At 38.4% G+C, this 22,210-nt stretch overlaps 1 protein-coding gene across 7 annotated transcripts in view; it reads right to left on the bottom strand.

The window, feature by feature from the left end:
• The window catches only part of ctnnd2a (catenin (cadherin-associated protein), delta 2a), a 258,555-nt gene that overhangs the window by 76,463 nt on the left and 159,882 nt on the right, over positions 1-22,210 (bottom strand). For all 7 annotated transcript variants that reach the window (XR_003294714.2, XR_003294713.2, XM_026291760.2 and 4 more), the window contains 2 exons: positions 15,242-15,374; positions 2,068-2,281 (listed from right to left, as the gene is read on the bottom strand). Coding sequence is in view for 5 of the 7 variants with exons in the window: in XM_026291760.2 (XP_026147545.1) it covers positions 2,068-2,281; positions 15,242-15,374 (347 nt within the window). In the remaining 2 variants the exon portion in view is untranslated. The remainder of the gene's footprint in view (positions 1-2,067; positions 2,282-15,241; positions 15,375-22,210) is intronic.

Genomic DNA, 22,210 nt, shown 5'->3' with positions numbered 1-22,210 from the left:
CGTGGGAGGTGTATTGCAAGACATTTCAGGAACAAAGAAGATCAAATTACAGTCCATCCAGACAGTATTCAGACCCCCTTCACCTTTTTTCAATTTAGTTGCATGATGCCTGATACTTTCTCATTAATCTACACAGTGGCACATAATGACAAAGTGAAAACGGTATATTGAGGAATGTCTGTAAATTTATTAAAAAGAAAAAAACTGAAATAGAGTTGATATTAACCATTTCTATAAAACTGTTTTTTTGTCAATGTAAACTGTATACATTATCAGAAGGAAAAGAAGCAAACTATCAATAATAATATAAAACAAATAATGAAATTGCAGCAGCCAAATTTGACTAGAATACACTTTGGTTATGTATATATGAATGTGTTTACCCCTAGGAATGTTTGCCTGCTTCTTGTCTGGGTGTGTGTGTGTGTATATAGCGTGTCAGTCATAATTTAATGTATAATTTACCAATTCTAATCTATTCAAATCAGTTAGAAGGGTAATCAGTCACACAGTACCCAGAAGCATATAACCAGTATAACCACAAGTAGCTAAACTAAGGAAACAATTTAAAAAGAAGAAAGAAAGAAAGAAAGAAAGAAAGTATTCCTTTCTTTGCTCTGTCTGAAACATTGACAATATTTGTACTGTACTGACAGGGTTTGCAGAAGTACACAAAAAACCCAATATTAGGTTAGATTAGATAATATTTCATTGATCTGCTGGCAGGGAAAATCAGGTGTTGCAGCTGCAAGCAAAGTTTATCTGTCCAAGGTGAGAATTAAAATAGAAAGGTGAGTCAGTCAGATGTTGGTGTAAACATGAATCCAGAGGTGCACATAGGCAAATTTAGTGGCAGTTGTGGAGTCTGATGTGAGCAGGGAAAAATTCCTTCACACACCGCTGGTGTTGAAACTTGCCACTGAAGGTGCGTCACCAGGTGTTCCCGCTATTACCATTGAGTTACAAAGTGCTGCTGTGCAACCTTCATGGTTGCAGTTGAACCAGAGTTGGAAAATGGCACGAGGAAAATGTATTACTGCTAATGATTGAGACAGAAATGTTAATTACATTTTTCTGTTTTATGTTCTATTGGTAGAAAATGAGATGCTTCACCATTATTCATTTTTCATTCTTGTCTTTAAATATTTGGATCATTGTGTATTCAATTGAGTTGAAATCCATTACTTAACACTTGTGTAAAAAAGTGACCTCTGACCAGATGCACAGATTCAGCATTTATGTCTGGCATATGCCCTTTTTGTCACATGCGTGCAAAGAATGTTATATGTTTGGTTGCAAAGGATCGGACAGATGAAGTCTTTGTTTCCTGGTGAAAGAAGGACGCAATTGTCGGCCACATATGAAGGAACCTTTGAAATGGCACAGCCTTGTTGCAACCCTGTGTTGCCTCAGTTGGGACGTGTCACAAACACCAAACCTGCTCCTTTCTTCTTACCAGGCTCCTTCACTTGGCTGTTCACCCTCACCAGCTGGAAACCATCCAGAGTTACATAAGAGTCAGGAGTGACTTCATTCCTCCATGTTTCCATGAAGCATAACAGGCTACATTTCCCGGAAACTCTCTGCTCCTTCATTAGCACTGCAGGTTTTTCCATTTTATTGAGTAGAGATCTTTCATTTCCCATAGTGACTGATAGGGGACAAGGTTTATAACGTCTCCATTTTTCATGACACTTCACTCCCGCTCTGCACACTCTTCTTTTCCTTCTGAGCTCAGGGGGATTTCAGGTATCTTCCAGGTAGCAGACCTGTGCTCGGTAGCGCTAACTGTTCCTCCATGTGTAAATAATGCCGTATCCATAGTAATGGATACAGTAGATGACAGTAATTCCACATTTGGTCATATAGTGTAGGTGTGTGTGTAGTACTGCATGACAGATCCTCTTATCTCCACATATTAAGTTCTGTCTACATATTCACATGAAATTGTATTGCCTACACATAAATGCACACAGCATTATAACCGCTACTGATCCAGCCATAGAAACAGAGTCATGCTGGAAAATGCAAAGCAGATGAGGTGTAAGTTTGTCACAGATACTGTACCTGTTACCAGCTCTCTGATTTCCACATCTGTACTCTTCCTCAGCAAGCGGACCAAGGCAGGTATCCCCCCACAGTTCTTCAGGGCTACTTTGTTCTCATCATTGGCCTTGCCATACACCAGATTCCTCAGGGCTCCACAGGCACTACGGTGAACCTCACTCATCCTGTGGTCCAGTAGGTCGACCAGTAGCTGAATGCCTCCCTGTCTACGGATCTAAGGATCAAAGACACTGTATCAATAAAATGCACTGATTTTCTATAACTATAAAAAACAACTAAAAATTCTAAATATCACTTAAGTCTTCACAGACATATGTCATTGCCTCACATGGTGTAGATGGTGCAGACTAACATTCACCATTAAATATATGCAGGTAGTTACTTTAGTGCATGTGTATGGTCTGTGTTCTGGATATGCAGGGCCTGGGTCGTGACAATCAAATTAACACCCTGATGTGTGCTAATTAAACTTACTATGACACATCTAATGACTGTGCTTTCACAAAATGACACTTAATTACAGTGATGAGGGAAGGAGAAGAGCTGTGACACCAGCTCTGCTCAACATCACTGCATCCGTTTTCATATGATCAATAAATAATGGTTAAAATGTTTGCTTCATTATACAATATTTATAATGGAAATCAAAATGGTAAAATGTCAACTTAAAACAGAAACTATATCAAAATCTGGACTAAAAATATTAAATGGGTATGAAAATAATGTAAAGGTCCAGACTCTAGCATGCTGAAAACTTTTATGTATAAAATAATAAAACAAATTTTTGTTTTGTTCTACCCCTCAAAGTTATGAATCCTTCAGACTCCTGTAACAATATACTGTATTAAGTTTAAACTCTGAACAGACCTTTACTATGTACCTGTCTATTATAATTCAATTCAATTCAATTCAATTTTATTTGTATAGCGCCAAATCACAATACAAACCATCTCAAGGCACTTTAGAAAAACAAAAAACCCAACAAATCCCTTATGAGCAGCACTTGTTGACAGTGGAGAGGAAAAACTCCCTTTAACGGAAGAAAAAACCTCCAGCAGAACCGGGCTCAGTTTCATCTGCCTCGACCGGTCGGCCTTATAAAGACACACATATAAAAATGTCCCATTGTTCAGAACGTTGGTTATGTATCATAACCCGATTCTGTGAATTGGGCACAGCCCTCTGGGCTATCGCTATGGGTCACATCTTTGTGCCTGAGCACTGAAGAGAAATTCTCCCACCTTATATATGGGAGCTGCGGACGTGAGGACACTGTTCCGGCGCGGGGGGCCCACCCCGGGTGGGTGTAAATGCATTTCTCTTCAGGGCTGCGCACCAATGAGATAGAACTCATAGTTCTGTAGTATCATTTTATCTTCTGCTCTTCTGACATTGTCAACAGCATTTTAAAAAAATAATCCTAAATTACAGACTGACATTTTGTTATTCAACTTTAACATTTAATCAAGGATAATGACATTATGTTGACTTAAATGGCTTTGTAAAAGGTTTCCATTGGTACAGGTAGGAAACTTGGAGACCAGTTTTACCACCCCATCTCAGATGTGTTCTAGGAGTCAAATATAAATAAATGAAGTGAAACAAAAGAGGAAAGTCTGTCTTCAGGCTACAAATTTTGCGTGGCATTTCAAAACTACTGTTTCTTAACAAACAAGTGTGAAAGTGTGTGCTGTATAGTACTTAGAGACTATAGTTGTTTACTGAATGAACACAAACATATTGCAAAAAGAGAAAGAAGAGGGTAACAAAAGTTTAACCCCCCAAGAGCAGTTCCTGTTTGGCAGGAAGTTGACTGGAGTTAAAATTCACCTGCATAGCGACAGCCACCATGCTCAACAGAGAAGATGTGGAAGTTGAGGTCTACTCACTCATTTATGCACTGGGCAATAAAGCCTTCAAGTTCAAAGAGTAAGGACAGAAAAAGGACTATGAGGCTATCTTGAGAAATAGGTGCTTTATTCAAAGATTGAATAGAATTCACGAAAAAGCATGCTTTTACCATAGACCCAGAACCCATGAGTAGTCTATAAGAACTAGCAGTGAACTATAATTTTGTTGACAAAACAAAAGAGATGATCATGTTGCATGAGAAGTTGTAGAGGTTAGGCAGTCTCAGGTCTTTCAGATGTTTCATCTTAAAACAGAATGTTACTACAAGTTATCCAGCATGTGCACAAGGCTAAGGAAGTTGTTTAAATTGTTTAGCCCCTGTCAGAGCTAAGCATGGCTACCATTTGGTTGGCACATTAAATGGCCTGTGAAAGGAAACTCTGAGTGTGAAGCAGGCAACCCCCTAAAAGAAGCAGGAACTACAATAGGTGTGGTAGCTGAAGAAGTGTAACAATAGGGGACACTGAGCAGGGTTGTGTCACACTAATACCCTGGATGAAGTGGCAGAGAACTGAGGACAGTTTCAGTTCTATGGTAACCTGCTGCTTCCCTATTAAAATAACCTCCAATGCTTGACACAGTATGAAAAGTATGTGCTACCAACCATGGAGGAAATCATGTCACAGCTTTTGGGATCTAAGGTGTTCACATAACTAGACACCGTCAGCTGATTAGCTCAAATCCCTCTTCATGCTGAAAGATGCAGTGTAACCACCTTCATCAACCCTCTGGGAAGTATGCATTTTGAAGATTTCTATTCAGGATAATCAGTGCTCCAGAAATATTTCAATAGAAAATGGTTGTGACCCTGCAGGGGCTGAAAGGAACTAAGGTCTACATGGATGTCACTCATAGTTCACTGGGAAATACAGGATTAATAAAGGTGATTAAGGCAGCAGCCCCCCACCAACTGTACCCAGGCAGACCACCAGACTGAACTGTCTTCTGTAGGGATGCCACTGTGGCATCCTGTGAATGTGACTATTGGTCTTTCATACCGACTGTTATTTGGTGTTCTTTATGCTAAAGAAAATACATTTTCTGAGGGGCAGATGTAATGTATGGAAGTAACAGACTTCTGTACATGGTTCAGTGAATACAACACAAACATAGCCTGAGAACACATTACAGAAGCATAATGTTAGCCATGAATTACAAGCCATTAATAAAAGTGAATAGAGCAAGTGTATTTTCATCAAACATCCTAGATATTGAAAACTTTTCTAAATGCTTCTGTCTGGTATGACTACACAGACAAGACAAGAAGGCTGCCAAGAAAGGTGTCAATATCCTTTGATGAGAACTCAGAAGCCTCAGTGAATATTTTAATTTTTCATACTGACACGTCCTACACCTTCCTACATAACAAATTTTCTATTCTGGCTTGTTCTAAGCCTGTATGCCTGCCACTATCAGATACAGGATAATTAAATGTAGGAATTTCATATAGCAGGCCTGCTTTCTGTTTACTGTGGCATCTAATCTCTAATCTGCTCAAATTCTATGTAACCTGCTACTTCCCTTGTATTTTTTATGTATAGTCATTTTTTCTATACATACACACGCACACGCACGCACACACACACACACACAGACTTTTATCTTTGTGACTGACATATAGTATTCCCTAACCCTTTACTTTACTTTTCTATTTAATCCTTACTCCAAAGCTAACCTAAGCCAAATTCTAACCTTCACTCTAAAACCAAGTTAAGCCTCAGACTGGGGCCTGAAAATGTGAGGACCAGCCACAATTTCCTCACTTTCTCAGATGATCCTCACAAAAGCAGATGTACACATGCAAACACACACACACACACACACACACACACAAACCATTCAGTGATCAGTGTAGATTTACTGTTACAGAAGACAAGGCATTTATGACTGTTAGCCCAGTAGGGATCACAATGAGGGTACTCTGGTGTTACACATAATGCCTCCCCCCATGGTGTTACACATTCTGCCTGGTGCCTGCTTTTTAAACCTTCCCACTGCTTCTCCACAGCTGGAATCCTCATTGGCCTCAGGGGATCAAGGGGCTTAAGGCAGCCTGTATTTAGTCCATCTGACAGGGGTGTAGTGCTAATCACTAGAAACTGGCTGCTGTGATCAACATGAGATTAGAGTGAACACGAACAAAGCAACTAGTGTGTGTATATATATGTGTGAGAAAGAGAGTGAGAGCCAAATGAGTTATCTTTTTTTTTTTAGTTATCTGGCTAACTATATAACCTGGCTTTTTCATTTTATTTTTTGAAAATCTTCTCCTCCAGATGGAAATGACAAGAAAATAATTCTCAGCTTCTGTTTCAGCATGCAGCACCAGATGTGTAGAGTTTACCATATACAAACAGGTGGACGGGAACAGGAAAGTACAATAAATAGAAATTCAAATCTATTCCTGTGATTATCTCAGGCACTCACTCTTGCTTCTGCAACAAAAACGTGACATAGCTGGCATAGTTAGACATAAAAAACAAATGCACTTCAGAATAAGTGCTTACAAGTGAAATTTAAGCTACATATGGGTGAGATGGAGCTAAAGAATGAGGCTGTAAAGAATGAAATGAGAAAAAGAAAACAAGAAAGTTATAGAGGGCAGAGAGTGGATGGAGATGTTTGATGACACAGCAGGAGTTTATGGAGCAAAATGACTTTGCTTATCTATTCAATTAAAATGGATGAAGTGATGCATTGAATGGCAAACTAACTTTGCGCCATTGGTCGCACAATTTTCTCAACCTGTTCTGCTGTCCCCCTTATGACATCAAGTCCTCACCTCAGCTCCTCTCCACCTCACTCTATTCCCCTTCTCTGCTGATCTGTGCTCCTTTACACTTCTCTTTATGCTTGTGTCACAGTTAATCTGTCATTCTATAAAGTGTATAGTGCTATTACTTTCTTTGGCCTCTGAGCGACCTACGAGACAATATTTCTGTGTTTATTCCTGTATTCCGTTCAGAGATTAGAAGTGAAGATTGATTTGTCATTGTCTCCCATTGTTCCATGGCAGCCACAGCTCTTGGTAACCCACAGTGACAGCAATGCAGTGGTAACAGATAGCAATGGTGACAGCTGGGATTATGGGAATCAAATGTGCTGCTGGTGAAAAAGCAGGGAGCATGATACGCATTCCTGGGATGGTGGCATGTGAAAAGTGTGCATGAGTCAACACATATGGAACATCGACTCTAATCAGGAACACAACGTAGATGGTTTACCTCTTGTATGTGAGTGAGGGAACTGAGTAAAGCTGTCACACCTTTTAAGCTTCCAGACATGCACACACTCAGGCAGGCATACATACATGCACGCACTTTCATCTTAACCTGAGACTACATCTAAGGCAGACTGCAAAGTGGAGCCCTTCAGTTCAAGCTAATTGAGTTCCTAGGCTAACATTGCCTTAACCTTTGGCTCCTTGATGTTGTTCTGAGGCAAGAACACAGCTAATTTTGCAGCAGTGTCAACAGTAAGCATCACAGCTGTTGAGAATCATCATGACACTAGAGATTTAATCTCCTGTTTTGAAGTATAAAGGTACAAAGAGAAATACAAACCATAACTCCTCACAACAGGGTACAGTGAAAGTACTTAATAATCCTAATATGTTCATGTGCAGTGGTTTGATACTAACGTAGGTCACTGATGAATATTTAAATCCGTTCTGAAAGGTATTTCTAACTTCCTGACACCAGATTATAGAGAGTAGCAGGAAATGCTGCAGTGGGGAAAGTGATGGATTAGTGACTTACAAACCACCCACACACCTTTTGTGCTCTAGACCAATGAATCAAAGTCAACAAGCGAGGCACTTTCTTTAAAAGTTACCTAGGGGAACCTATGGGGTAACTACAGTTTCACTTAAGTAAAAAAAAAAAAAAAAACAAGACTTCATTGATGAAAGAAGCTTTTTTTTCTTCTAAAAATAGGTCTGTTACTTCAAAAACATAAAAATCCATTGGACGTTTCTATTATTAATAGTATCATGGATGAACTACTGAGCTTGTTGAAAAAAATAAAAAACTATTTTCTCAATACACACCCAATTTTACACAGAGGGCAGAGTGTATAATTGTTCATAGGATATGCTCTGTGCAAAGAGGGAGAGAAGCATGCAATGTTACTGTAGTGTTTGCTACGGATCATTGGCTGTGTCTTTCTCATCTTTCATGCTGATGTCTATTGGACAGCTTAGTGTTTGCACAGTTCATGGTGTAAAAATCTGAAATCTGATGTTTTTATTGTATTGACTTTACCTCATCTCTTTTTGCTTCTTTCCCTTCGCTTTATATCCAGTCATTTCTGATCTGAATGTGTTCTTGTCTCTTTTTGTCCTTTTAGAGAATGTCTTTAGTAACAAATAGGAACCACGTCACGGCTGCTTCCTCATCTGGCCCATTTCTGGCAGATTAAATTCTTCCCAGTAGGTAAAACAACTTTGCATGTCAAAGAAAGATATATTCTTAATGCACGTACAGTAATTGCACAGCAGTTAAATTGCTATTTGTAATCAGAATGACTTCAATCAGATTGAAGAAAAGTTGCTTGTGAAACCATGGGGTAAAAAAGGAAGCCCAGAGTAACAGCTGTAGCGAACGTAACAATGTTTATCATCTCTGGTTTATTAATTATTAATGTCATAAACGGTTTTCATAATTTTGGGGCACCAGATCCCTTGATTGCAGATCAACCAGTCAATTAGTACAATAACTTTAATGTAAATGGGAGTTTTCTGCTTTATTGTGTGAACTAAACAATTCCAGTCACTCTGATGGACTGGTGACCTGTCCAGGGTGGACCCCTGCCTTTCACCAAAAGAGAGCTGGGATAGGCTCCAGCAGATCCCTGTGACCCTGGTTAGGAATAAGCAGGTATAGATGATGGATGGAAGGATAATTCCAGTCATATGTGCATTTTAAAGATTTATTCAATATGTACAAACGAGGAGAAACTTTTTGTTTTTTTGAAAATTTGTTGAATTAGCAATCTCAAAACATCTTAAAAACAGTAGCTGATTTGCGGTGTTGGAAAAAGGGATTTTAAAATCAATTTTGGGTTTGAGTCCTGCTGTAGGCTGGTCCAACTGCAGTCGGGCCGGCGGGTTTCCAGGAGGAGCATTGACGGTCCTTTAGCTGGAGGCCCAGGACATCCATTTATCACCAAGTTGTTCACTTCATGTGGTTGCTAGCCGTTGGCTCTGCCTGATAAGTCTGTGGAGCTTTGCTGCTGTCACCTTTTGTGGATATTTACACTCAACTTCTGAGGTTGAACTTCGCTGTGAGTGTCAGCTTGAGGTGAGCTATTTACTACAAAACAACATCAAGGAGGGGGGCACCAACTTAGCAGTCAATTGTCTTTTGGTTACTGGAGTCTCTCCTCTGCGTGAGGAAGCAGAAACCGGTCTTTTCTTGTATGTCTTGAGAGATGGCTGCGTGTGCCTGACTCTGTGGTCGGCATGAGTCGCGTGCTCAGGTCACGTCTCCCTGGTTCTCTGCTTTTCCATTGTTCTTGATTGTCTGTGAGTCTGAGTGCTTCTTCCTTGTTGGACGCTTTTTGTTTTCTGCCGCGCTGGGTGGTGTGTTCACCTGATTGATCAGTTATCAAGGTTGGAGCACTCTGGTTGGTCTAGGAATGTGCCCGATCCTGAATGTTTCACAGTCACCTGACTGCAATGGTGCAGTTTCACTGGTCTGAGCGACAGTGGTGGGGTGGCATTAATTTGACTTTTAAAACTAATTCATCTGTTTTCTAAAACAGGAATAATATTTTATTTTTCCACCAAGACATACATTTTTAGATTATTTGATAACATTTCATGACACACATGAAGTAAGTACATTGGAGTCATAACTCAATAACAACATAAATGAAAATCAATAAAAGTCACACAGGTACGTGAGTTAGAGAATCTGGAAATCCAGTGTTTTGTTGACATGGTGGGGTCACATCCTGCTGCGTACTAGCAATTACATCCGTGGGTCACTGGTAAATTCCTTAAAGAGTCAAATCTCAGATGGCTCCTTGGTTTTATTAGTCTTGGAATGTAAAAATATACCTAAGGAGATTATTTAATATTAATCCTGCCTTGTGTTCACTACACAGCTGAAGGCTCAGAGAAATCTCTGGAATTGGTAAACAATCGTGTTCATGAGTGAGTGAAATATAGAAAGTTCTGTGAAACTAAGATTGAGTTGTTTGGGAAGAACACAGAGCACTAGGTAAGGTGTAAAAAGAGACATACCAATATGGGAATATAGTCCCAGTGGTGAAATACAGTGAAGTGAGCATCATGATTTGGGGCTGTATTACTAACTCTTAGACTGGACAGTTTGACATCATGGAGGGGAAAATAAATTCCCAACTCTATCGAGGCATCTTACAGGATAATATCTCACCAACTAAAGGTCATTTGAAGCTGGGTGATTCAAGATGACAATGACCCTGAATATCAAAGAAAAAACAACAAAAAAAAAAAGGCTCTGATTGAGCGACTTCCAAAAGTGGATTTTTTTTTTTTTTTGTTGCAGCATCTCTTCTTAACAGGAGAAGAGATGCTGTGGAACCAGTCTGAGAGAGCCTTTCACAATAAATATCCTAAAAATGTGGTTAAACAGAAGTTCGCTTCAGGAGGCCCAAACTTACTCCAGCACACCTGAAGCAAAGCATAGGGTTCACTAATGTTTTTATAAATATAAGCTGCTCTGATATCATAGGAAATCACAGCTTGCTGTCTGGTGATATCTTGAGTTTCCAGGACTCAAACAGGATAAATGGAGTGTATTGTCAAGTAGTGAATAGCACCAAGATTAGCACCATTGATTCTGTTACATATTATTTTTTGCTGTCAAATTCATAAATGGTAACTTTGAATGAGGCACCCTGATGAATTAATATTGAATATAAAAATGTTTTTAGTAAAAACCTAATGCTGTTATTGTTTCAGTTGTTACCTACACAAGACACAGCTGTGAAACTAGTAGTGATGCTGATGATTTATGAACCCCTGGTGTTATTTGCCAGTAACTACTGCTGTCAAAGGTTATTTTTAAAATAGACGACCTTACACACACTCACACACCCACCCAACACACACACACACACGCACGCACACTCACACACACACACACACACACACACCTACACACACACTGCAGAATTCATTAAACACTACTTTTATATGTGTGACGTGAAAATTAAAAAGTCTTTATGACATCCCATATCCAACAGAGTCAGTGTCATGTGTTTAACATGATTAAGATATTCAGTTGTAGCAACTTTGTTACCATGGTCTGTTTTCAGTGCCCTGGTGGTGTCAGTTCATCAGGAATGCAGTGGTTTTACACTTCAATGGGCTAAAAAAGATCCAACATGCAGTTCTCCTTTCTGTCACCAGGTGTCGCAAAACCTATTAGCCTGATTTTGAAATGCACAAATATATAGACACTGCATCTGATAAATAATCTAATAATAACAATAATAAATTATAATATAACCTGTTACACTGGGTTTCATATATCTAGTCAAAGATCTATTAAACAGTAAACACCATGTAGAGTTTGCTAGCATTAAAACATCTTTGTGAACACTCATTTCAAATCTGATCACATAGCTGCTGTCACAACCATATGTTGTCTTTAATTTTCTCAGCAAAAATTTTGTCAACTGGGCTTCATTAAAACACAGTAGAGCTGAGCACAGAGAGGGGAGACAAGAATTTATTATTTTATACCGTACTTTTTCAGTCACCCTATGTCATTTCCAAGAAACTACAGTGTACAGCTGATTTTAAGGGAGGCTGGTGAAGGTACAAACCGTAGCACTGTCACATTGACAGCTCAAGTTTGATTCCAGCCTGAGTTCAGCTCTGGCAGTAAGGCTGGGGACAATTTTTAAGGCTTCTCTCACTTAACTTCATTAATTATTTTTTCTACAGGCAACAGAACAAAACATCCATAAAAGATGGACAATGCGTCTGCCACTATGCACAAGTCAAAATGCCTTATAATAAATATATTATTATATCCAAAGGTGGAGCCATGTTATCATGCTGCTAATATAAGCCATCAATCTTCTCAAATAAACCCATTTTATATAACTTGCCTTCCACCTGCAGGTCAGCATGATACTGTGAATGTAAAGTTTAGCTCATGTTCCATTCGCGATCATGGAGGGCCAGGTTTTATGATCTATACTGCAACCAGCCATCGGGGAGCGATTGCCTACAGTGATTTCACTTTTGTGGAGCTGTCATGCCATCCATCTATTTTACACAGTCGTTGGTCTGTTTACAGTAAACTTGCTAACAGTGAGGCCCAGGACTGAGAAGTGGTGGAATAAACTTGTCAGAACAAGATCTAAGCCTAAAATGTCAAAAATGCAAACTTATTGACATGAGCCAGAGTTTTAGAGTGAATCTATAGAGGACCCTGAAGATTGAAAATTATAAATGATTTTACAATTAACAATTAATTATATAATGATATAACAATTAATTATATACATAAACATAGACTAAATAACTCTTCATAGATTTTACGATAAAAGTATAATAAAAATAATTTATAAATTGTATATGTATATACAAATAAAACTACAAATTCCTATATAAAAAGAATTTATATATATATATATTATATAATTTCAAAATGCAATTTTAAAATATAACTAATTATAATTTACAATTTATAGTGACAGTATGTACAGTATGTCCCTTCTTTCATTTTCATTCTTGCACAACTTTCTCTTCTAGTGTCATTCCTCTAGCTTCCTGCTTTTTAAGCTTGTCTTGGTTTAGTGTTTCTGGGACACTTTTTGACAAAAATATTGCCTCCCCACAAATTTTTAATTTAGCGCCATATTTACCAACACAAACACACTGGTGCATATACTGAGCAGTATAGAAAAACCCTCTCCATCCTTAAATGTGACAACATGTCAAAAGAATAACAAATATAACAAATTTTGGCCCTACTTTCCCCTGGTGGTAAATGTCAGCCACAATTTCATCTGCCACAATGGTAGTAAAACAGATGTTAAGGGTATTTGTATAAATTCCCGTTCCGCACTCTTATATTTTGCACTCCTGAATGTAAATGCCTTCAAATACATAAACGTGAGACCAAACACGCAACTTCCAGCTGTGATGCCTAATTTTTTTTTCCATTCCAAACCCCAATTGTGACTCCTTAGTAAAAAATAACACACACAATTTCACTGTTGAGCGTCAAAACAGTGCGGTATGAAACCTTAGTAGATATTCCCCTCAGTGGATTACCAAGTCGCACCAAGTGCTTTTAGCTCTGTATGTTATTGATGTTGTCACAATCACTCTATAAAGTTTACCTGTCCGGGCAAGCATTTCAATAGGCGGCAGGCAAACTAGTTAGCTAACAAACAGCTTTATACTAACATTACTGGATATATTTATCTTCAGCTGCTCTGCACCTCAGGGAGCGTTCCTAATATAGTGTTATGTCTTCATTTATGTCTACATTTATGGTAGATGTTGTATAACCTAGTCATTAAGGTAACAGCTGTACTGGATGGACTGATCTTGTCATGTACTTTGATCTGTTAAGCTCTATTGTGCACTTAATAGACCAAGAAGCAGCTGTTGGGCAGTTGTGTGATCTGTTGTGGGTTTTGTGTACACAACTGTATATACTGCCAGAATTTTGTGCATGGACACATACGGTACAGCCTAAATAAATGATTTAATTAATGTAATACATCTTCTCAGCCCCTGTTTGATAGCTGTGAGTCCTCCAAAGATAGACTGATGTAAAAACTCTGATGCATTAACAACTGCACCAGCATAATTTGGGATTGCCAGATATGAAGTGGCAACAGGATAGCAGACATATAATGCAGTATGTAATTTGGGCATTGACATTTTAGTTTTTGTTGGTGCTGTGGTCTGTAATTGTACTTGATATAAAATGAAACCGTGACAGAGATGAAGGAGCTGTTTGTGTTCACATCCATACTTGGTGCACAGTGAAGCAACTGCAGCAATCTTTTTAGCAGGCTTATGATTATCACTTATGACTTATTTAATGACTTATTTCTTGTCTCTTGTATATCCAGTGGAGACCCAGTGAGGTACACTGGAAAAACTGCAGAGTACAATGTAAAACAAATGACAACTAACAGTGCAGGGACAGTAAAGTCATATTCATTGCACTGTGTGCAAGTAGATATGTACATGTGAATGCCTGCTTTGCTTGTTGTGAGGTGAAATGTAAATATCGGCTGGTTGATACTATTTTCAGATTAAGACTTGTGTACATTTTGTCTTGGGTATTGTTGGGCACATCCATTCAGACAGTAACTACGCCCATTACAAGAAATGAACACTTACGCTTCTTTCAGTTCTGTGTGGAAATGGGAGCGGAATGAAGTGTGATGGTTTTGTATGTAAGTGTGATTGCATTTTTATGTGTATACGTGTGTGTCTGTGTGGTTGGGGAAGTGTATGAGCGTGAGTGACGACGTGAAGAGGCATGTTTACGTTTAATAGCCGACTTTTGCTTTTAAGTTGATGCTAAATTTGATCTGTGTTTCCACATTGAGCTTATAGGATTGTGTTGGACTGAGTTGCAATGTGGTTGCAGTAGAGATAGTGAGAATACTGAAACTGATTTCATATAGAAAAATTCCTGTCACTGTCTGCATATACTGGTTAATTGATTATGAGGCCGATATAGACTGGAAAGGGGTGTCTGCCTGAATGCATGTGTTAAGGGGCATTTGAAGAAACAGACAAAAAAGAAAAGACTTTGTGTATCTGTGGGTTTGAGTGTAAGTGCATCTACATCTGCCACGGCCATTTAGACTGCTACTAGCATTATTAAAGGCTTTATTAGAGCGTTCCAAAGGGACTTCCCTCCAAAATTGCTTTTGAGAGACAAACTCGTGACTTTGGGACTAATTGAACTTTATTGCCACTATAGATACAAGCAATAGAAGACACAGCTTAGGGATAGAGATTGCGGCAAGCTTTATCATGCAGAACATCAGTGAGGAAATGGTTAGAAAGTGACTGTAGGAAAATGCAGAACAGCTCCAGTTGTTTTGACTGCAACTCATAAGAAGGTATTCACTTGACTGCTTTTTGCGACCTTTAAATAGCTTTTATCAATCAACTTACAGTCAGTTATTCCCTTCTCAACAACACTGTTCCTAATCAAACATTCACATATGTGTGTAAATGCACAAAAAAGCGTGCACGCACACACATATAAAAGCAGATACAAACCTCAGCTTTGATCTTGTTGTCTCCAAAGCAGAGATGCTGTAGGTAGGCTGCTGCATTGGACTGCACCGATGGGAACTGGTGCTGTAACATCTGAATCACCTCTGGCAGCTCCGGATCTCTCCACCCAAATTCTCTGCAGAGAGACAGACAGAGACACTTTGATTTTTTCAGCACTTTAACAAAGCATCTCACTGAAACACAGGAGGTTACCTGAAAGATGTCCAATAAAACATTTTCCCATAAAACCTAGAGTTTCAGATACTCACACATTCACTTATACAGTTATACAGCATACACAGGGAGACATAGAATGACAGAATACATATGAAAGACACTATTAAATGTCAAAATCCACTTTATGTTTTTCAGTGGGAGAAGCTAAGCAACAGAGTGTGACAGAAATGATGCAATGCCTAATTTGCCAAAACATTGTCATTTCCATCCATCACAGGTACAGAAAGAAATACCAAGTGAAGATGAAGCCAGCAGGTTAAGCAGATGGCATCCATAAAAAAATGCATAAATAAATCGGAAAAATCTGGTTCAAATATTCTTTGAAAGTCTTTCAACTTATAATAGCCAACATATAGTGAGTTTAAAAATGTTTGCTTTTAATTATAACAAGAGTAGTCACCATGGCTGACAAAGATATTGTCACTTCCAAAGGCACCAAGAAGATCCAAAATAAAAACATCGCAATACTTTTTGTCTATTTTGTAATTTTATCTAAAAATTGTGGGTGAAAAAAGTGTGGTAAAAAAAAAAAAAAAAATCCTAGAGCTAACCATGGCCAAGGGCTTATTTCGACATTATCCTGATGTAGTATGAGACACTATGCAAATAAGTTAATACAATTTTATTACAACTATGGATTGACACAAGCTCATAAATAGTTCTCAGTAAGCTTAATAAAAGGAGGAAAAAAGTTTGAAGAATTGCACAGCACAGCAGTATTACTGCCTGCATGCTGTCTGCAGTTTGAGTGGTGTGAGTTATGGTCTATAATTTCTACCATTAGGAGTCTGCACTCATATGAACACACTGGACAAAGTGAAATAAATGTTTGTCCCTTGATAAATCCCAGGAAATGGTTTTCTTTATTGTATTATCCCCTGCTGATAATTGTTTTGCTACAGTCCCCTAAATGAGGAAATTATGAGTGTGTGAGAAAGAGTGGGCGACTGTGTGTATATGTGCACACGCCTGCATGAGTATGTGTCTCCACAATCTAATATTTTCTCCAATAACTACTGTGTAAACTGTGTCTCTCTCTTTCCCCCAGTGCTTTCAGAAAATCATCAACTCTCAATATGATCTGAAGAGAAAGAAAAAACTTATGTCGAAATTTTGTGGCTTTCATCGATTGTGGTATTTGAGGATTGATTTTGTTGTTTCTGCTCATGTTCACTGTTCTGTGCCAAAATATAGCTCACTGTAATACCCATCAAGCGATCACGAAAAAACGATTTATGTTGCCTCCTAGCCCAACTGCCCCAAACATGAAAATGTGGTAAATAAGGGATAATTGACCTGCCTGGGGAGTAAAAAATTGATGGGCTAGAGGATTGTATGGAGTTTTTGCAACAGACAATGAAACGTCAACACAGTGCTCTCATCTTTGTGGGATCAAGCAAATGTGGTGTATGAAACATCTGGGAAAGCAGAGTGTTCACGGGGAGTAAACATGGGTCTCAAAGATAGAGCGAGCTCCTGCATGGACAGCTCTTTATCTGCCATATGATAAGTGTTCATTCAGCCAGAAAGCAGGACTGAAGGAGGTAAAAGAGAGATAGAGAGAGGGAAGAGGGAGGGATTCCCAAGGCGTTTAGGGGATTTAGGAGGAGAGACCCTCAAACAACGCTCCCTAAATTACACATCCAGATACCATCACAGCAGTTTGTTCGGTAGTGTGCGTGTGTGTATGGCAACATTAAGATAGCTCATGATGTGTGCTCATGTGGACACAGTTGCCTCAGTGCCTGTTTGTGTCTGTGGGTTTGTCACTTTGTATGTGCACACACTTGCTGTTTAGCTATTTAGATTCATCTATGCCTGTATTTGAGTGTATGTATGTACATATCTGACAATGTGTTAATGTGTATAACTGTGTATTGTGTGTGTGTGTGTGTTTGTGTGTGTGCCATCCTTCCCCTGCAGCCTCTCAGCCCTGTCGGTGTAGTTAATAGAAAGCAGTGATGTGCTGATAAGATAAGCATCATGGCTCACCATTAATTAAAAACCCCTGGTAGGGAGAGAGAAAGAGTGAGAGGAACAGAGCAGGGGAGGAACAGAGGCAGAGAGAGAGGGAAGGTGAAGAAGACTTGAGGGAAAACCAGAGCATTCAAAGGATACTGGGTCCAACAGGCAGGAGGTAGCTGGTAAGAGATGGAAAAATAAAAAAAAAAAAGGATAGAGAAGAGGAACATAATCCTCAGATGAGTTGCCAGTCATGTCAACACAGGTACTAATGAGAGCTACAGCCCTGGTAGATGTGCCGCCAGGCAACAAGCCAATGATGTGAAACAGCAGGACGCAAAGACAGGAATACAGCCTGCAAAATGGAGAACTGATTAAGGAGGCATGCAGTGTCAGCATAAGTGCAGGGTTCATCCTAAATGCCCACAGACCTTTTGAGGAACTTGGAAAACAATGTGCTGCATTTTATGTGCCATATTCTTTATTTTATTATTTTATGCCTTGTGTGTTAATGAGTGCCACATAGAACAATTTGACTCGCCTTTTTAAATCAAAATTACACGTTCCTGTGAACAAATCACATGGCACTGTTGGGTTACTTTGCCAGTTCTTGAGTAGACAACATGCGGAGGCATGATGCAGTGAAATACTTTAAATGGAAACACTAAGTATGGCAAGAGAGCAGTCTGACATACTGAGAATAAAGGGAGGTGACAAGGGGGTGGGGAGGCAGAGACAGAGTGATATAACTGGGACAGAGGAAAAAGACTGCCCTGTGATGGTAAGCTTTTGATGCGCACGCACACGTGCACAGGAGAGGCTAAATCTGATAGAATAGTACAGTATGTGAAAACGCTAGTGTTATCAGACTTTCTTTCTTTTCAGAAAACTGGTCTTTTCATGGCCAATACCCATTATCTTCCAACTGAAATCCTGACATGGCCACTGACATGCACTACACATGGACTCAAGTATGTAAACACAGTGAGAAAACAACCTTAATCTTCAATCTGAAAAATACTGATTTTATACAGAAACATACAAGTGATGCTCTGTCTATAACAACCTGACTTTCACAAAGATTGGTTGATTTTTGTTCACGTTATTCCAGTCCCTTTGCCTGGCACATACATCATCCCTTTGTTTCATCATTGATTATCATGTTTTTTCTGTATCCCTAAACTTAGGATGAAAGGTCAGAAGCAAAATGTGAAAGGATGAATTATGCAACTAGGAATGCTAAAAAAGAATGAGTACAATGGGAGTATAAAGTTCAGTGTCTTCATGAAGAACCTAACTGCACAGATAAAGCAGCTAAGGATGGCTTTAGATAAAGACATGATGAATTATATATTTACACCTGTTCCTGGACATACAGTACATTATAGTAATACCATAAAACACAAACACATGCAATATAAAAGACCAAGAGGCAAATTTTCAAGTGGGGGACCAGTTTTTCTAAAAATGTCACACCCACATTTTTACGAACGCTGACATTAACTGCTGAAAATGAGGGCACTGAAGTAGCCATCTCTTTGGTGTTTTATGTCCGGCCACATATTTTTTCTGCTTGCATAACTGAAAAAAAAAAATCAGGCAATTGCACATGATCAGTATAGTTAGGTACCTGGATTTTATGCTGATCATCATGCTTTAATCATATTTAGACTATGTAGATTCAGATTTGTAATTGTAAACCAAACACAAGTTACACATATGCATGGGTTCACATCCACATATAAACAACTGTATGAATTAATTTCATGTAACACCCAAGACAGTATTTGAATAGAGCAGTATTACTGTGTAAGACAACATTTCAGACTGTCTTCATTATTAACACATTTTATGATGTTTGGGTGTGCTGTAAATAAAGATATGAGTTGCTCTTTTTCTGCTGTATCTCTAAAGGAGATGGTAAACATTAAATCAAGTAACAGTCTTACCAACACTACCATGGCCCACTTAGTTTTATAAGATATTGTAGTGTTATATCTCTTCTGATATGAATTTCTATCCTCACAAGCTCATACAGTATGGCCCAGTTTTACCTACTCCAGGGTACATTTGGATTTGGGTCTCCTAGCTCAAATCACATCCATCAGGAAGGCCCACAATATATCAGGAGTGACAGCTCCACACAGAAAGCCTGTCCCGCTGTCCTTAATCTGATTGGACAAGGCCTGTCATGTCTGTTAACTGATTGGAGGGTCAGGAATGGACAGACTGGCAGTGTGGATGCAAAAGCAGATGCTAATTAGAACTTGAACATCAATCTTCATCACTGTGTTGGGTTGGAGGGGTACAGACAGCAACCAGGGGGAAAGGACAGAGCAGGGAAAGAATGAGAGAAAAGAGAGAAAAAGCAGGATGAATTGCAGAAAAAGAAAAAAATGCAGTTTAGGTAATTTAATGGCTATTACAGAATTCTAGCAGCCCAGACTCACATTTTTCCTCTTCCACTCCTGCTCTGAAACAAGGGTGATGCACAGACATTTTGGGGATGGGTGCTCAAGTGAAAAAAAATGCCTGTTTATAAAAAAAAATAAATTACCTACAGTAGCACTAATTTATAAATGTATTAATTTTGATATCCATATTTTTGCATGCAAATGTGTTGCTACTCATCAGATTTCTACAAAATGATCAATTCAAACATAGACAAGAATCTTTGGTATTCATTATTTGTGCATACATTTGGTAAGGAGAAAGAAAGCAATCATACTTATATCATACATGGTTTCTAACTCTGATAGAGCTGCACAAGAAGACTAAAGTTTCTGATATCCTAATATGATTGCATAGACTTGGTAATGCATATTTATTTATTTCTTCCTTGAAAAGCTTTTTTTTAAAAAAATAAAATAAAACCAGTATAGGCAAGATCGATGTTTGTACGACAAAAATATTAATAAAAATCTTCATTTTGTGCTGTGCAGAACACTGAAAATTTCATTTGGCTCCACCACTAGGACATAGATCAACAAAGTTTCATTAGGAGTATGTTTAGGTGGATGGAGGAATATCAAAAGAGGATTTTGCAATGCATTTTACCCATAAGTTCCACAAACTGTGTTTATTATTGTAACAAGATGACCAAGTTTTTAAAACCCAAACCGCTGTCTTTTTCTGAATCTAAATTGTTGTTTTGTTTCTAAACCTAATCAGACTTTGACAATTCCTTAAGTGTAACTTTGTTTATAACTGTGTCAATGAGGACAAAGATCTGATAAGGGTGTCGCTGGAAGGATCATAGTCTAAGGTAGGCAAAAATTATATATACTGTTGTTTAGCTTGGAGGACTTATTGATCTTTACCTGTCACTATACTATTTATCCTCTTGTTCCACTTTCTACAAATGCAAATTTGATTTACAGTATAACTACAGTATATCTATTATCCACACTGTAAGACCTTTATCACTATTACATGTTGCGCTAATGTTCTTTCTTTCTGCTAAAATATTCACATGTATTGCAGCTGACAGAACACATGCTGGCCAATGAAATGAAAGGTGAGGGAAGAGAGAGGGTGATGCTTGTTATAGCTGGGCGGAAAATGGATAGGTGGGTGAAGACCGGGGTGCTATGTCCAAAAATAAATAGTGGATTAAAAAAAATCTGCATTGAGTCAGCTCCAATAAAAACACATCATCTTCTGTCTCCATTCTCTTCCTCTTCATACACTGGTCCCTGGGTACTGATGGGCAAATGGAAATGACTTTGGTAATCATAGATTACATCTCTTCATGGAAATTGAAATAAGAGCAGTATAAGTATTAATTCCACAGAGAAGGTCAATCAAAGAGCAAGACAGAAAAGAAATGTGGAGAACAAATGACAATGAGAGGTCATGGATAAGAGCAACATAATGTATTGCAGAAAGTGCAAAACAGAAAAATGATGAATGGGGATAGACAGACTAAGTGTAGCTCTTCTCTCTTCTCTTGTTTCGCACTCTCTTCAGTATGAGAAGCCACATGTGACTTTCTCCTTATTTTCCTTCTTTTGTCTGCACATACCACCATCCATGTTTCTCACTCACTCACTCCCTCTCTTCTTCTCAAATGAGTCTAGAGTTTTTCCATTTGTAGCCTGTGTAGAAACCACACAGATGAAGAGAAAAATCAATATGCTGGCATCTTCCAGCTGGGAATAGGAGGCTCAGGAGGTTGAATAAAAGGACTGAGTGAAAAAAATGAGAGAGGTGTTGAATAACACTGACTAACAGTGAATGGCTCAGAGAAACAGATAATGTGGGAAAAGAGCTGGTGATGAAATGTTCTGTATGTCACTAGCAAGCTCAAAGAGAATTTGAACGATTCTGATGTAGTACATGTATTATTTTAATTACTAGATAGTAAAGAATTCTAGTATACAGTACATGCTGGTCCTTTTAATGTAAAAAACAATCAAGCATAAGTTAAAATACTCTGCATTCATCAATGCAAGGACTAAAATTGTTGCAATTATTAAAGACAGGCTATTCAAGATGATTGGCAACATAATTATGGTTCATTTGTCCTTATCTGCTTCCACTCCTTAAACTGCTTTTCTTAATAATATGATATTCAAGTGGGAAAGTACACTTCATCTAAAGTTCTTGTAAAGTTTTAAGCTTGTAGAACAAGCGATTATGCAAAATATGTCATATCCTAAAGAGAACTCTTATTCTTTGGGACTTGGATACGGTACTCTTTATTTTTGAGTCTTAGTATAGATTACTTTGATTAGATTTAGGTTCTCTTATTTCAGCATATTTCACTCATTA

This window comes from Mastacembelus armatus, chromosome 20, assembly GCF_900324485.2.
Source record: "Mastacembelus armatus chromosome 20, fMasArm1.2, whole genome shotgun sequence".
In the NCBI taxonomy this organism is placed as follows: Eukaryota; Metazoa; Chordata; class Actinopteri; order Synbranchiformes; family Mastacembelidae; genus Mastacembelus; species Mastacembelus armatus.
This window is presented reverse-complemented; position numbering and strand designations above follow the sequence as displayed.